The sequence below is a fragment of the Lithobates pipiens genome, unplaced genomic scaffold (assembly GCF_037356315.1).
Source record: "Lithobates pipiens isolate NorthernLeopardFrog02 unplaced genomic scaffold, aLitPip1_a1.2 Scaffold_16, whole genome shotgun sequence".
NCBI classification, from domain to species: Eukaryota; Metazoa; Chordata; class Amphibia; order Anura; family Ranidae; genus Lithobates; species Lithobates pipiens.
Genome location: NW_027507748.1, coordinates 602,123,699 through 602,140,220, shown reverse-complemented (window position 1 = coordinate 602,140,220; position 16,522 = coordinate 602,123,699). Strand labels below are relative to the sequence as shown.

The 16,522-nt window shown below is 46.1% G+C and overlaps 1 protein-coding gene across 8 annotated transcripts in view; it reads right to left on the bottom strand.

The window, feature by feature from the left end:
* PARP4 (poly(ADP-ribose) polymerase family member 4) overlaps window positions 1-16,522 on the bottom strand; it is a 716,724-nt gene that overhangs the window by 356,029 nt on the left and 344,173 nt on the right. For all 8 annotated transcript variants that reach the window (XM_077483981.1, XM_077483982.1, XM_077483983.1 and 5 more), the window contains exon 23: window positions 4,800-4,864. In XM_077483981.1, the coding sequence (XP_077340107.1) occupies window positions 4,800-4,864 (65 nt within the window). The remainder of the gene's footprint in view (window positions 1-4,799; window positions 4,865-16,522) is intronic.

The window sequence follows — 16,522 nt, the reverse complement described above, 5'->3', positions numbered from 1 at the left end:
TGGCTATACTTCTCCTTCAAAGCTGCACTACGGGCACACAGATTTTTAATTTAAATACAGTGTATCCCTCAATAGGTGCAAATGATCTAAATGCCTTTGCAAAAGTAACGGTGTTTTTGCTGCACATTGTCCATGCACTAAGAGGAGCTTGGGGGTGGAGCCCAGCAGGTCCTCCCACTACATGCTGCATAAAAGAGGCTGACACGAGACCAATCACCCTGCATAGACAGCACCAGTAATCAGTTTTTATTACAGGAAACTCCTGCATAGAAGAACAATACAGGATTTATTTCATGCTGGATTACTGCACATATAAGGAGGAAATACACACCAAACACCAAAATTCCAACAACAATGCACATGCTGCTTGTATATATTTTGGCTGTGGTTCAGCTTTAAATATTTGTATATGCAAGTAGCATAAGCAGGGGCGTACCTAGAGCATTTGGCACCCGGGGCGGATCCTATATCTGGCACCCCCCCCCCCCACCATAAAATGTAAAAACATCCACTGTGTCCCCTGCATACCTCTGCATCCTTCAATATCTTTTTGTCACTACTGTGTACCCCCCTCTCCACAACTGCACCTCTGGACCCCTTTAAATTACACAGCACCCTGCACCTCTGGACCCCTTTACATTACACAGGACCTTGCACCTAAGGACCTCTTTACATTACACAGCCCCCTGCACCTCTGGACCCCTTTACATTACACAGCAGCCTGCACCTCTGGACCCCTTTACATTACACAGCTCTTGTACCACTGGACCCCTTTACATAACATAGCACCCTGAACCTCCTGACCCCTTTACATTACACAGCGCCCTGCACCTCTGGACCCCTTTACATTACACAGGACCTTGCGCCTAAGGACCTCTTTACATTACACAGCAGCCTGCACCTCTGGACCCCTTTACATTACACAGCTCTTGTACCTCTGGACCCCTTTACATAACATAGCACCCTGAACCTCCTGACCCCTTTACGTTACACAGCCCTTGTACCCATGGATCCCTTTACATTACACAGCACCCTGAACCTCTGGACCCCTTTACATTACACAGCCCTTGTACCTCTGGACCCCTTTACATTACACAGCACCCTGCACCTCTGCACCCCTTTACATTACACAGCCCCTCACAGCTCTGGACCCTCTGCATGTTACACAGATCCCCTACAGTGCAGACCCCCCTCCCTACCATACAGACCCCCATCTACAGTGTAGACCCCCCTACAGTACAGAATCCTCCCCTACAGTGCAGACCCTCCTACAGTACAGACCCCTCCACCCTATAGCGCAGACCCCCCCCCTACAGTGCAGACCCTCCTACAGTACAGACCCACCCCCTACAGTGCAGACCCCCCTACAGTACAGACTCCCCTACAGTACAGAATCCTCACCTACAGTACAGACCCCCCTACAGTGCAGAATCTTCCCCTACAGTACAGACCCCCCCCCTACAGTGCAGGACCCCTTCTACAGTGCAGGACCACCTACAGTGCAGGACCCCTTCTACAGTGCAGGACCCCTTTTACAGTGCAGACCCCCCTACAGTGCAGACCCCCCTACAGTGCAGGCCCCCCTACAGTGCAGGACCCCCTACAGTGCAGGACCCCCCCTACAGTGCAGGACCCCCCCTACAGTGCAGGACCCCTTCTACAGTGCAGGACCCCCCTACAGTGCAGGACCCCCCTACAGTGCAGGACCCCCCCTACAGTGCAGGACCCCCCCTACAGTGCAGGACCCCTTCTACAGTGCAGGACCCCTTCTACAGTGCAGGACCCCCCCTACAGTGCAGGACCCCCCCTACAGTGCAGGACCCCTATAGTGCAGGACCCCTTCTACAGTGCAGGACCCCCCTACAGTGCAGGACCCCCCCTACAGTGCAGGACCCCCCCTACAGTGCAGACCCCCCTACAGTGCAGACCCCCTACAGTGCAGACCCCCTACAGTGCAGGACCCCCCCTACAGTGCAGGACCCCCCCTACAGTGCAGGACCCACCACAGTAAAGAACCCCCCTACAGTGCAGGACCCCCCCTACAGTGCAGGACCCCCCTACAGTGCAGGACCCCCCTACAGTGCAGGACCCCCCCTGCAGACCCCCTACAGTGCAGGTCCCCCCTACAGTGCAGGACCCCCCCCCCTACAGTGCAGACCCCCTACAGTGCACGACCCACCACAGTAAAGAACCCCTAGTGTACCTGGAGCCCAAGGCAGCGGCATTGCAGGGGGGGGTGCGAGCAGCACCCGAGTGGAGTGTCACCTGTCGGCTCAGTGATCCGGGACCCGGCACAATAATCCCCTTCTCTCTGTAGTCATGTGACTCACATTGCGCCGTTCAGATCAGTCTCAGGCAGCGGCTGTCACTCACAGCCGAGCAGAGTGAAGCTGCCTCCCCCTCCTTGTCTACACAGTGCTGTGCATGGAGGAGGGGGAGGCGGCTTCACTCTGCTCGGCTGTGAGTGACAGCCGCTGCCCGAGACCGATCAGAACGGCAGCGCGGCGCGACCACAGAGAGAAGGGGAGCCGGGTCCCGGATCACTGAGCAGATGTCACTCGACTCCACTCGAGTGCTGCTCGCACCCCCCCCCCCCCCTGCAATGCCGGCCACTGCCAGTGCCTGTCTGACACTTCAGTTGCGGAGAGGGGAGGGGGGGCACTGGCCTGACACCCCCCCCAGTGTGTGGCACCCGGGGTGGCACGCCCCCCCCGCCCCCCCACTTAGTACGCCCCTGAGCATAAGTACTGAGTTTGACTTTGTATCAGCCTCTTGCAGTGTCTGTACAGCAGAGCATAGCCTGGGGAAGGGAGAAGCATCACTAAGAAAGACAACAAGCATGCTGATATAAGTTTAAACTCTATTTTCACTTTTGAGTCAAAAGCTGGAGGAGAGTAAGACCTGTGTTCCTGTAGTGCAGCAAAGAAAAGGTGCAAGACAGATTTCTGGTGTTGCAGAGCTGCACAAATCTCAAAACTGGATGGACAGATATACAAATCGTTTCAGCAGGTAAATCAGCTCACATATATGTATATGTTCACATTTATTAATTGTCTTTATATAGGAACATAAATAAAAGTATATCAATATCAAAACATGCCCATGTCAAATATGTAGACTGTATGAAAACTCATATGAATACGTGACCATCCCATTCAGGCAACATAGTTCTGCCTAGTGGAGCAGATACGGGCTTGAAATATATGCTTTGGTAATTCATTATCTGTATTATTGAAAATACTTACAAATATACCTTAGTATTTTCTAACTGAAAATTTACCATACCCTAGGGCAGGGGTGTCAAATTCAATTTCATTGAGGACCGCATCAGCATTATGTTATGGTTGACCTCAAAGGGCCGGTGGTATTTGTAAGACTAGATGTCCAGAGAACTTACATTAGATGCCAAGAGTCTCCCCACCATCCCTTACATCACAGTCTACCCCCTGTTACCTTGTGCTGCTGCCAGGAAGAAGCCGGAGGCAGAGCTTGGTATCAGAAAGTGCAGAGTCTGGAGGACCAGAGAAGGGCTAGAGTCAGCTGCCGGAGTCTGCTGAATTCTGAGACCATGGTGACAGAGATGAGAGGGTGCTGTGGCTGCACAGAGAAGTGCAGGATCTGGTGGAGGAGTTATGTCTTCCTGATTGCCTGGAGTTTAGCTTTAAAGTATGTACAGCCCAGACTTTCATACATCTATCTTCTGTACCATATTTAAATAAGGCCTTTAATGCATTAAAAAGATTAACGTGCCATCCTCATATACCTGAGTTGGGACTGCAGTGCAAAGTATTATGCATGGAAAATTTATTACACTTGTAGTAACTCTTTTTTCAGTTAGGAATGCTTGTTTTACTCAATAAGGGCTCATTCAGATGGCCAATTAGTCCAACATGCAGAGCCGCTGGCAGATAAGTGTGCAACCACTTTGGAGCTGCATGCAGGCAGCCCATAAAGGTGGATGTACACACAGCAGCAGTACGCACACATTCATTTGTCAAAGTTTGACCGGCGGGCAGGAGCAGGTGCACAGACTTGAAGGTACACCCCAAACCACAGACAGATTTTCCACCTAAGGTGCCATCGGTGTGGTTAGTAAATCATGTGCCTCATCTTCTCCTACCCTCTTTCTTTTTTCAAGAATAGAAAGATTTAGGTCATGATCAATGTAGAAGGGTGTACACAAATATTCATAATCTTACAATAAAATGATTTTGGAAAGTGTACTGTAAGCAAGGAATTACTAAAAAATAGTATTTAAAGTGACATTTTCCTGAAATATTATTACACTGAATGCCATTTCTACCCTAAGTACAACTTATGCCGCGTACACACGACCGGCCTTTCCGGCAGACTAGGTCTGACGGAATCAGTCCGTCGGTCAATCTGATCGTGTGTGGGCTAATCCGAACGTTTTTTGTTAAAAATAAAAAATAAAAAATCAGACGGACCTAGAAATAGAACATGTTTCAAATCTGCCTGACGGACTCAATTCCTATCGGGAAAAACGTTAGTCTGTATGCTGGTCCGACAGACCAAATATGATGCAAGGGAAGCTATTGGCTATTGGCTTTTGAACTTCCTTTTTTAGTCCCGTCTTGCGTCATCACGTTCAAAAGGAACGCACTTAGTCCATTCATGTGTGTCCAAGTCCGTTTGTTCGGAAAGTCCGTCGGAACTCTGCCGAAAGTCCGTCGGGAAGACCGTTGGACCTAGTCTGCCGGAAAGTCCAGTCGTGTGTACGCGGCATAAATGTAGCAAATATCTAATCCTACAAAATTATGTCAAAACATTTTCCTTACTTTGATGAACTTTTCCATTTCTGAGTTATCAGACCGCTTTGGGTAGAGATAAAATTCTTTGTAAGCTATGAGAAAGAAACAAACATTAGAATACTTATACAAATATGCAACATTTTTCATTTTAATGGTACATGGATCTGCAGCCATCAGCTCAGAAACTGCTGCAGCTGCTCCCGAGGTACAGAGTGAGGCTCACCTGTCAGCATGACAGCCCTGTCTCACTAGTTATAACTGCAGAACTGCAATGGCAGGGTAGAAGGACCAAGGGTACAGTGTATGCCCTAGGAACCTAGATTACATTACGGCATGTTACGTATGCTAAAGTCCTTTAGCTGATTAAAAAATGGTAGTTTCTATTTAGACAAAATGTAAAACAGTACTCAAACCCAATGCAACATGACTCACTACCAAAATACTATAGTACACCACCATGCTCATATTCTCCATTCTTGATTGTAGCTTTGTATTGAAAATACTGCCCTCCTGAACCTGATTCCCACCCTTAATGCATTTTAATAAGTGCATGTAGTAATGTGTCACATCTTCATAGGTACAGTATCCTAAAACAGTAGCAAAGATGTTGGACAAGGCGTTCCTCTCCCCTCAGCTGCTTAAAGTGGTAGTAAACTCTTGTTTTTTATTTTTACCTACAGGTTAAGCTTATAATAAAGCTTACTTGTAGGTAAAATGAATATCTCCTAAACATGCACCATTTTGAAGATATTCTAATGAGCAGCAGCCGGTGATGTCAGGTCGGGCGAGAGGTGGTTAAAATAGGATTTTTATAACAGCTATAACAGCTTACCTGTAAAATTATTTTCTTGGAGTACATCATGGGACTCAGAGCATAAGGTAATAACTTAATGGGTATATAGGCACCTTCAGGTGATGGACACTGGTATACCCTATCCAGGAAGTTCACTCCCTGTATAACCCCTCCTCCTTCCAGGAGCACATCAGTTTTTGTAATAAACCAAAGTCAAAGCAATATACTTAACCACTACAATACAGGGCACTTTCACCCCCTTCCTTCCCAGCCCAATTTTTGTGCTTTCATCGCTCTAGCGCTTTCAGTGACAATTGCGCGGTCATGCTACACTGTACCCAAATGAAATTGTTATCATTTTGTTCGCACAAATAGAGCTTTATTTTGGTGTTATTTATTCACGACTCCGTTTTTTTTTTTTGCGATATAAGCGCAAAAAAAGCGGAAATTTGATAAAAAAACAATATTTTCTTTTTTCTATTTAAAAAAAAATCAAATAAAATCAAATTTTGTCATAAATTTAGGCCAAAATGTATTCTGCTACATGTTTTTGGTAAAAAAAATTCAGTTAAGTGTATAATAATTGGTTTGTGTGATCACGGACATATGTACGCAAATGATCATGTACATATGTGTGCAGGTGATCACGTACATATGTGTGCAGATAATCATTGGGACATGTGATTTTAGTGGGACATATGTGGGGGACATGTTTTTATTATTAGGGACATGTGTTTTTATTATTTGGGGACATGTATGTTTTGGGGACATGTGTGTTTTGGGGACATGTGTGGGGACTGTGTTTGTACTGTGTGGTGTGTTGTGTGTTTACACTACACTGATGATCAGTGAGTAAAAAGCTGTAAAAAGCAGCCCATACTCACTGATCATCAGCCGGCTGCAGCGTTCTGCTCTCCTCTCCTCAGCGGTGACTTCCGTGTGAGGAGAGGAGAGCCGATTGCCTAGCAACCGGATGTCTGTTTACATCACATGACGGCCGTGATTGGACACGGCCGTCATGTGATCAGGAGGGCCAATCACAGAGCCCTCCTGCCGATCTGAGATGTGCCGTGTCCGGGTGACACGAGCACATCGGGATCGCGCCGCTGCGCGGGCACGTGCGCGCGCGATTCCGCTACTCCTGAAGGACGTTCCTGAACGTCCTATCAGGAGTAGACGGCTCCCACCCGGCCGTATATATGCATTGGCCGGGTGGGAAGTGGTTAAACCCCAAAAGAGGGGAGGGACCTCTGTATCCCATGATGTACTCCAAGAAAAGAATTTTACAAATAAACTGTTATAAAAATCCTATTTTCTTTATCGTAGATCATGGGATACAGAGCCTAAGTTAATAACCTAATGGGACCTAATGGGACGTCCCATAGCAATGCTATTGAGCAGAGGGAGACATAACCCACAGGGTACCCCCAGACTTGAGGACCTATACTGATACCTGTAGCACACTACTCCCAAAGGTGATATCCTCATACTGCCTTACATCCACCTGATAAAATTTTGTGAATTTATGCACTGAAAACCAAGTTGCGGCCTTACAGATCTGAGCCATGGATGCCTAGTGACGTCAAGACAATGTGGTGACTTATCTTCCCTGGAACATGGTTTTGGAAAAAATGATGGCAGGACAATATCTTGGTTCAGGTGAAAACCTGAGACCACTTTTGACAAAAACGAGGGCGTAACACCACTCTGTCCTCATGAATAATCAAGTAATAATTACAGGAAAGAGCAGCCAATTCTGAAACCCTCCTTGCTGATGATATAGCAACCAAGCAAACCAGCTTCCTTGTCAAAAGGACTAAGGGAATATGCTGTATCAGTTCAAATGGCTGTTTTTGTGACACTAACAAAACTAAGTCCCTTGGGTTCAAAGGAGGTTTGACTGGCGGATTAAGATGCATCCCCCCTTGCATAAAACTCCAGACTAAAGAATATGTAGCAAGCGGTTTTTGAAATAAGAAAAAATAAGGCTGAGACTTTAATAGTACTTAAGGCAAATTTCACCTCTACCCCTAATTGTAGAAGGGCAAAAAATCTGCCTATGAAATAGCTCAGAGGGTGGCAATCCTTGGATTCACACCAGGAAACATAAGCCCTCCAGACTCTATAATATATAGTTCTGGAAGCTGGCTTCCTTGCATTAATCAGGGTAGAGATAACTGACCCGCAAAGCCCAGGTTTCTTCAGAATGTGGGTTTCAATAGCCAAGCCGTTAAATTTAGAGACCGTGAGGTAGGATGGAATATTGGCCCCTGTGAGAGTAGGTCTGGCTGTAGTGGGAGAGACCATGGACCCTCCACGGCCATCTTTACGATTTCTGCATATCATGACCTTCTGGGCCATGCTGCTACCAGAATTACCATCTTTCTTTCCAGCTTGATCCTGCAAAGAAGTTCAGGCAGCAATTGAATAAGAGGAAACGCATAGATCAGTGAGAACTGATCCCAGGGGGTCACCAACGCATCTGTTCCGCATGCGAGTGGATCCCTTATTCTGGACACAAATTTACGAACTTCATGTTGAATTTGGACGCTAGAAGATCTATGTCCCGGAGTCCCCCATCTTTGGCAAATAGCCCAAAATATGTTGGGGTGAAGAGACCATTCCCCCTGGAATAACTGCTGGCGACTCAAGTAGTCCGCCTGCCAATTCTAAACTCCCGGAATGAAGACTGACGATGGGCACGGAACATCCCTTTCTGCCAAGTTAGAATATGGTTCACCTCTCTCTCTCTGCACTGAGAGACTCTTGGTGATTGATATAGGCCACAGCTTTGGCATTGTCGTATTGGATCATGACAGGACAATCCCGTAACTTGGAAGTCCAGGGCTTTAGAGCCAGACGCACTGTCCGAATCTCTAGTATATTGATGGGCAAGGTTCTTTCGGCTCTTGACCACTGTCTCTGGACAGTTGTCTTTTCTAGTACTGCTCCCTTACATGTGATATACACTATTTTTCGATTTGTACACATACATTTTTCATTTTAGTGCAACACTTTCTCTTTATATATAGTACTGCTCCCTAGCCTGAAAGGTTGGCATCTGTCGTTACCACTTTCCAGATAGCTGGTCTGAAGGATTTTCCTTTCAGCAGATTCTGGGTTAGTAACCACCAACTGAGGCTTTTAGTCACCTTTGGGGACAGCCACATTGGCAAGTCTAAAGCTTGAAATGTTTTGTTCCAAATAGACAGGATACTGTTTTGCAACAGCCTAGAATGGAACTGGGCATAGGGAACCGCTTTGAATGAAGCCACCATGTTTCCTAGCAACCTCATGCAAAGGCGAATGAAGGGATCACCTTTTGACCTGACCATCCACACCAGCTCTCTTATGGAGTCGATCTTTGCCTGAGGCAAGAACACCTTTTTCTGGGTTGCATCTATGATCAGCACTCCAGCCTTTTTATCGGTTTTAAGGAAGATTTCTCTAGGTTGACAATCCAACCCAAACTTTCCAGGCAACTGGTTGTAATACGCATGTTTTGCTATAAAACCAGCTACCGACTGGTCTATTAGCAATGGATCATCTAAGTATGCCAAGACTGTTATGCCCTGTGCCCTTAACCTGGCTAGAGGTGGGGCCAGGACTTTTGTGTAAACACCCTGGGTGCTGTAGCTAGCCCGAAGGGCAAGGCTGCAAACTGCAAATGCTGCTGTTCTACTTTGAACCACAGAAAGTCTCCATGCGAAAGGAGTGGATCTTCATGAACTTATTTTGATTCTTTAGATCTATAATGGGTCTGACATCTCCATTCGGTTTTGGTACTGTGAAGAGGTTTGAATAAAACCCCAAACCTTGCTCTTCCATGGGGATATGCATGTTCACCCCCTGCGCCATTAATTGATCTAGTGCCCGAAAGAGAGATTGCCTTTTCTGTGGATCTTTGGGAACGTTTTACCTCAGGAAACGAGATGGTGGAAAGTCCCGAAATTTCAGTTTGTACCCTAGAGTTACCGTGGAGATGAACCATCTGTCCTGAATTTCCTCTTGCCAGACTTCTAAAAAATGCAGGAGTCTTCCACCCACCATGGCAAGTGGGGTGCCTCTTCATGATGAGGCTTTAGGATTCTGCTTTGCAGGATTCCGGCCCCAGGACTTCTTTTGAGCCTGGGCCTGACCCTGAGGTTTTCCTCTAGAGTCTGACAGCGGAGGCCATCACCACTGCCTAGAGGTCGGAAGCCCCTGGCACAGGAGAAAGATCCTGTTTAAATGAAGGGCATTTATACTTTCTTTTGACTGGCAAGAGAGTACTTTTCCCACTAGAAATTGTTTGGATGTATTTGTCCAAATCATCCCCAAATAGCCCATCCCCATGAAAAGGGAACCCAGTCAAGAGCTTTTTACATGGTGCTTCGGCTGACCAATTTTTTACCCACAGGATTCTATGCATATGTACTAGCATAAGCGTAAGGCGGGATGCTTGGTGAATAGAATCTTTAATGTCATCTATGGCAAAGCATAATGCTTTTGGTAGTAAGGCCCTTAAAGAGGTGCCTATACAACAAGCCCAGGAATTGACCGCTCTAAATGGGTCCTTTAGGGATTGAAAGACACCTATTGCAGCGACTACAGAGTAACGGCACCTGCCAAGGAAAAATAGGATTTTAACAGGAATTCCAATCTTTTATCTGTTGGATCGTCAAGCATTTGTGCATTGTCTACTACAGGGGTCATCAATCCCTGGTCTCCAGCCCACTACCGGGCAGTGGCCCTTCTACAGCTGGGCCCCAGGGCGGCCGGCAAGAGAAATGCTGGGCTGCCGACATGAGAGCGATGGGTGGATGGAAGAAGCGAGCGGGCAAGCAGAGATGATATCATCTCATCTCCCCTGCATCACCGCTCTTCCGCCCTCAAAACCAGTGCTCTGTCCCAGTGTCGGAGGTGCCGCGGGAAGCAGAGCGATGACATCATCTCATACTGCCCGCCCCGCATCACCACTCTCCTGCGGCTCTTCGCTGTGTGAATGTGAAAGTGTTCAGCGGCGCAGATTGCCTGTCCCCCCAGACAGCTAATCAGGAATGGCAGAAGGATGGAGCCAGAGAGCGACAGCTGAAGGAGTCCCGGACCCTCCCTCTGCCAGGTGAGACCGGCTGCAGCATGAGGAGGGAGACACCCTTCTACATCCAGAGGGGTGATCCCACATAGATGTGACGTCATCAGTGACAGGTGAGCCGTGTGTGGGAGTGCAGGGGAGGAGTGCTGGGACTTGCAGTTCACCCCCTCAGCTGTCTGCCTGACATACCACAAGGGGCGCTCCACTCACACCACATCTGGTGACAGGCAACGTGGCAGGTGGCATGGCAAGTGACATTCTGCATCTTGTGACAGGCAACGTGGAAAGTGACATTCCACATCTGGTGACGGGCAACGTGGCAGATGGCAATCCACATCTTGTGGCAGTAAGCATGGCAGGTGATGTGGCAAGTGACATTCTGCATCTGGTGACAGGCAACGTCGCAAGTGACTATCCACATCTGGTGGCAGGCAACAGTGGCAAGTGACACACTCAGTGCTTCCACTGATTCTACATCATGGTTAGTTTGGATATTTCCTTTATTACTACAATGTAATAATAGAAATAATACGCTTCAATCACCCTGGCACCATATCAAGCATGGTGCCATGATGATTGAAGCGCTAACACCAGTCATTGCCCGTGAAAACTGTGCCCCCCCCCAGTCGGTCCTTGGCACAATTTTCTTCCACGCAGCCAGTCTCCGGTGCCAAAAAGTTTGGGGACCACTGGTCTACCGGACAAGTTAGACTTTTATTTACACTGGAAATCGCAGCGTCAATTGCTGGTACCTTTAATTTTTTGGTGAATTTTTCCTCTATGGGATAGAGAACTGAAAATCTCATTGGAGGGAGAAAATGCTTATCCGCATGATCCCATTCAGCATAAATAAGCTGTTCTAGTAATGCATGCACAGGAAAAGCATGCAAAGGTTGTGAAGGTTTTTAAGGAACGCAAGGAAGAAACCGAGCTTTAAGCAGACTCCGTTAGGGGTAGCATGAAAGTAGAACAAACCATCTCCGTAAGAGTGCATCAGCAATTTCTCAGATTGCAAAGCTGAAAAAGGTTGATCTACCGTTGTTTCCTCCGTAGAGGAACACACCTTATCCTGTGCCCACTGTTCCCCTTGCAAAGGGGAGGGGGATCTAGCACGCTTTCTATCCATTTGAATGGAGGATGCGATTAAAGCCGCTTATCTTCCTTCCAGGACCTGCAGGATTGAGGAAAATACATCTTCAGTCACGTATACAGGGGCCGAGATGTGAGAAGCAGTAGCACCATCAAATTTTTCCGATGGCTCACCCAGGCTTGCCATAATTGGTATTTCAGACAAGGATGAGAGTGTGGAGACATGACTGGAGTTCCTAGCGCCTGGGGGTGAAACCTTTGGTACCTTTTTGGTCTTTGTGGTGTCTTTTTTGGTACGCATAGTCTTAAGCACAAAAGCAGAGGCACTATTAAATTGTACTTAATCGCTGAACATAGTCAGGATATTAAAGCCGCTATTAAGTTCAGCCTAGTGCTAGTAAAAATGTCCTTCCTGCATCAGGAATGCTACTTGCCACCCCTATGTGCCCCACCGCTCCTGTGTGCCAGTGTAGGCTACTTGCTTCCTCCTCGATGCCAAGGAGAGACTGCCTCCAGCTGATTCTTTAAGCCTCCGTGCGTCCTCGTAGATGTTGCACGGAGCCGCACCTAGGCCCCGTCCGCTTCGTAAACCCGCCCCCTCCTTTACTTTTGAAAAGTATTCCCATGCAGGAGCACGGGCAGCTTTCGGGTCTGCAGACCCAACACGGGGGGGAGCGGCAGAGCGTATTACACAGCAGGCAGAGGAAACAACGTAATGCAGAAAAAAGCGGGACCTCCGCACCCCCCTCATTACAAGGGGGATACAACCACAGCTGTCTCCCTAACCCTTCTGGTCCCTTTAGGGGTGAGAAAAGCATTCGGCAGATCTCTTACCTTTAGAGGAATACCCCTGCACAAGCTGCTGCGGCCACACACAGACTGACACTGAGCTGAAGTGAAGACAGCAGTTTAAGGTATATGCATACACTCCCTCTGGTGGAGATTTAAGGCATAACAACATTTTTTCCCTTAAAGCAGAAAGCATAGGTGGACTTTTTAGTTCCTAAGTTTCTTCCCTTAGCTTATTTCCGCCACAGGGTTTGCTGAATAAACAATCAATCCAACTTTCACCCATCACAGTAGGCTGCGTTTAGCAAACCTTCAAGGTCCGGGTCACTTTTTATCAGGGTTCCACTCCCTTGGACCTGTAAAAAGCACCCCACCAGGAAAGCTTTTAGGTAATGTAGCATGACCAAAGCCCTGGGTCCTGGGGTCTAGCCCTACAAAGAGAGGCATTACAGGCAAAACCTTGTGCTTCATATACAAGGCCAGGGTACCATCCACTTTGGCCTCAGTGGCACTTTGGATGGATCTGGTCTATGGAGGCTATTTAAATTCAGCATGGATCCCTTCTGGAGCTCCTCAGAGCACATCTTCACTCGTGACCAACACCTTAGACACTGGCGAAAAAACTGATGTGCTCCTAGAAGGAGGAGGAGTTATATAGGGAGTGAACTTCCTGGATTGGGTATACCAGTGGCCATCACCTGAAGGTGCCTAAATACCCATTAAGTAGTTTACTTAGGCTTTGTGTCCCATGATGTATGATAAAGAAAGATAAAGAGAAGAGAAGTTTTTTCTTTTGGGGGGGGGGGGGGGGATCATCAATGCTATCCTTTAGTACGGGGGTGATAAGCCCCTTTCTGTTTACTTTATACAGTTATGATTGTGTTTCTCACTCTAAGGTAGACTCTGTGTTAAAATAAGCAGACAACACCACGTTAGCGGGGAAAGAAAAGGGCGGTGACAAATCTGCATATTGCCAGAATAGTGAAAATCTAGTTGGATGGTGCAAATAGAACTAAAGCCAAAAGGAGATTATTATTGATTATAGGACAGTATAGGAGGTTAGCTATAAGCCAGTGGTGATTAATGCGATGGAGGTTGAGAGGGTAGAGGATTTCTGCTTTCTGGGAACAATAATTGGGGCTGACCTGTCATGGACAGGGAATACATCCCATCTGGTGGGCCAGGCTCATCAGAGACTGTACTTTTAGAGAAAGTTATGGAGGGCAGGCTTTTCAGAGTAGGTCTTTTATAGCTTTTATAAAGCTGCCATTGAAAGTGTGATAACGTATCACATTTCTTTGTGGCAAGGATCATGACAGAAATGCCCTGCAGAGGGTAATAAAAACTGCACAGAAGATTATTGCAGGAATTAGTCTATCATGCATTGATGAACTGGAGGGCTGACGTTGTCTACAGAGAGTGATTAATATATTGAAACACACTTTACATCCCGTTAATGCTTTGTATACATTGCTACCGTCTGGTAGGCTGTAAAGAAGTATTGGCTCTACTAACAGCATGTATTTATTAGGGTATGTATGCTGTTTTAAGTGTTTTTATGCTGGGCATGGAATTCCTTTTTATTTTATTTTTTTATTTTTTTTTACCACTTCAGCCCCAGAAGGATTTAACCACTTCCTGACCAGGCCATTTTTTGCGATAAGGCACTGCATCGCAATTGACAATTGCACGGTCGTGTGACGCTGTACCCAAACAAAATTTCCGTACTTTTTTTCCCACAAATACAGCTTTCTTTTGGTGGTATTTGATCACCTTTGCGGTTTTGATTTTTTGCGCTATAAGCCAAAAAAGAGTCACAATTTCGAAAAAAATATCTACTTTCTGCTATAATACACATCCCCAAAAAAATAAAAAATAAAAAACACTTTTTGGGGACCAGTGACATTATTACATTGATTATAGATATAAAAATGCACTGATCAATGTATAAATTACACTGGCAGGTAAGGGGTTAACACTAGGGGGCAATTAAGGAGTTAACTGTGTTTCCCTGGGTGTGTTCTAACTGTAGGGGGGATGGGCTGCCTGGAACACCACAGAGATGACCAATGACTGGGAACAGCATATCTTTATGATGTCTCCTGTCAGAGAGGGATTATTTACATAGGCAGATCCCCATTCTGCCTCTGTATTCGTGGGTCACCGCCACACCCGTAGGTGCGCTCCTGCTATATCACATGCACGGACTGACGTACACCTACGGCGATTCGCGCTATCCAGCCACTTTTGGGCATTATAACTGCGGTGGGTGATCGGGAGGGTGGTTAATGTGAGGGAGCTACAATTCTGTTTCATATTATGATTGTTATTGTAAAATGACAATACATTTTCTGATTCAGATTTCTAGATTATGTGTCAGTAAGCATGAGATTTTGCCTGTTTCTGTGTACAATATGTATATCATATCTCCACAAATATATATAGTGTAATTTCATTATTTCAGGTTAAATCTGTGCACTCTGTACCTTGAAGAAAGTAGCCTCTCCAAAAAAGGTATAAAACTGTACTGAAAAGTACTTTAATTGTTACATCTGTTGCATGAAAAAACAATATATGGATTGTAAGGTGGAATCTGCTTGTTCTTTCTCAATCACAAATAGTCAACAGTCTGAACAGGTTTAAAAGGGTGCGACTCAAATCTGTAAACTGTCTCCTTTCTCACTCTATGAAAAAGTAATGCCGCGTACACACGACCAGACTTTTCAACATCAAAAGTCTGACGGAATGATTCCGGCAGACTATTCGATCGTGTGTGGGCTGCAGCGGACTTTTGATTTGCAAAAGTCTGACAGACTTTAGAAATGGAACATGTTTCAAATTTTTCCACCAGAACTCCGCCGGACCCAGTTCCTACCGAGAAATCCGCTCGTGTGTGTGCTAGTCCGACGGACAAAAACCGATGCGAGGGCAGCTATTGGCTACTGGCTATGAACTTCCTTATTCTAGTCTGGTCGTACGTCATCACATTCGAATCCGTCGGACTTTGGTGTGATTGTGTGTGGCCAAGTCCGTTCATTCGGAAAGTCCATCAGAACTCTGTCAGAACTCTGTCAGAACTCCATCAGAACTCCGTCGAAAGTCTGTCGGACCTAAGTCTGGTCGTGTGTACGCGGCATAAGCCATTTTTTTTCTCTATCCCTTCAAAATTGTCAACTGTCCACACTTGTTTGTTAGTTGTGTTGCTGTTCCATCATCAGTGTCCAAGACAAGACAAAACAATATTGTCTTATTTTTGCAGATGCTAAATGTCAGCTCAGGCTCTCAGAAATTGCAGCCTGTTCAAAAGGGCTTAATAACTATGCCAAAATGGTCTAAAGGTGCCCCTCATAACTGTTCAATTTTTCGGTCTTCAGCTCAAAATTTTCATTTTGCCTGTACATGTTTTCTGGAATAGTGAAACAGCAAAAGCTTTAAATAAGTCTATATCCAATATTTACAACTGTTTGAATATAAAGTTTGAGAAAAAAAAAAAGAGAAAGACATTGGGATGTTTATTCCAGATCATATCTCCCTCTGACACAGAATCTTAGCAAATAAAGAGTACATACAGTTTACTTTTTCTGGCTTGTTGCTCTGAAACACAAACTCTAATTGATAATTTAGGAAGGATCAAACCCGCCTAGTCTCTACATCTTGCATTGCGGCCATTTAAAAACACTTGCATTGTCATCCATGAATTGGTTTACCATGTTTAAACATCTTTGTGAGAAAGACCCCCACACACTGGAACAGAATTCCACCCTATAACTTAAAATGCTTTCCAAGCTCTTCTCATGGCCCACATCCTATGTTAGCAAGTCAGAGCATGACCTCAGTGTTACTGTTGAACCAGAAAAATTGGACTGCTATATGGCTGGCTGCTAAGTCCTGTTCGGTGAATGTTGCCACACTGGAGGCCACATACAAGGTCCTCTAGCATGCATTTCAAAATTTATACCATACTATTCTTCCGAGTGCTTTCGGGGGTGCAAGGATTTGGGAACG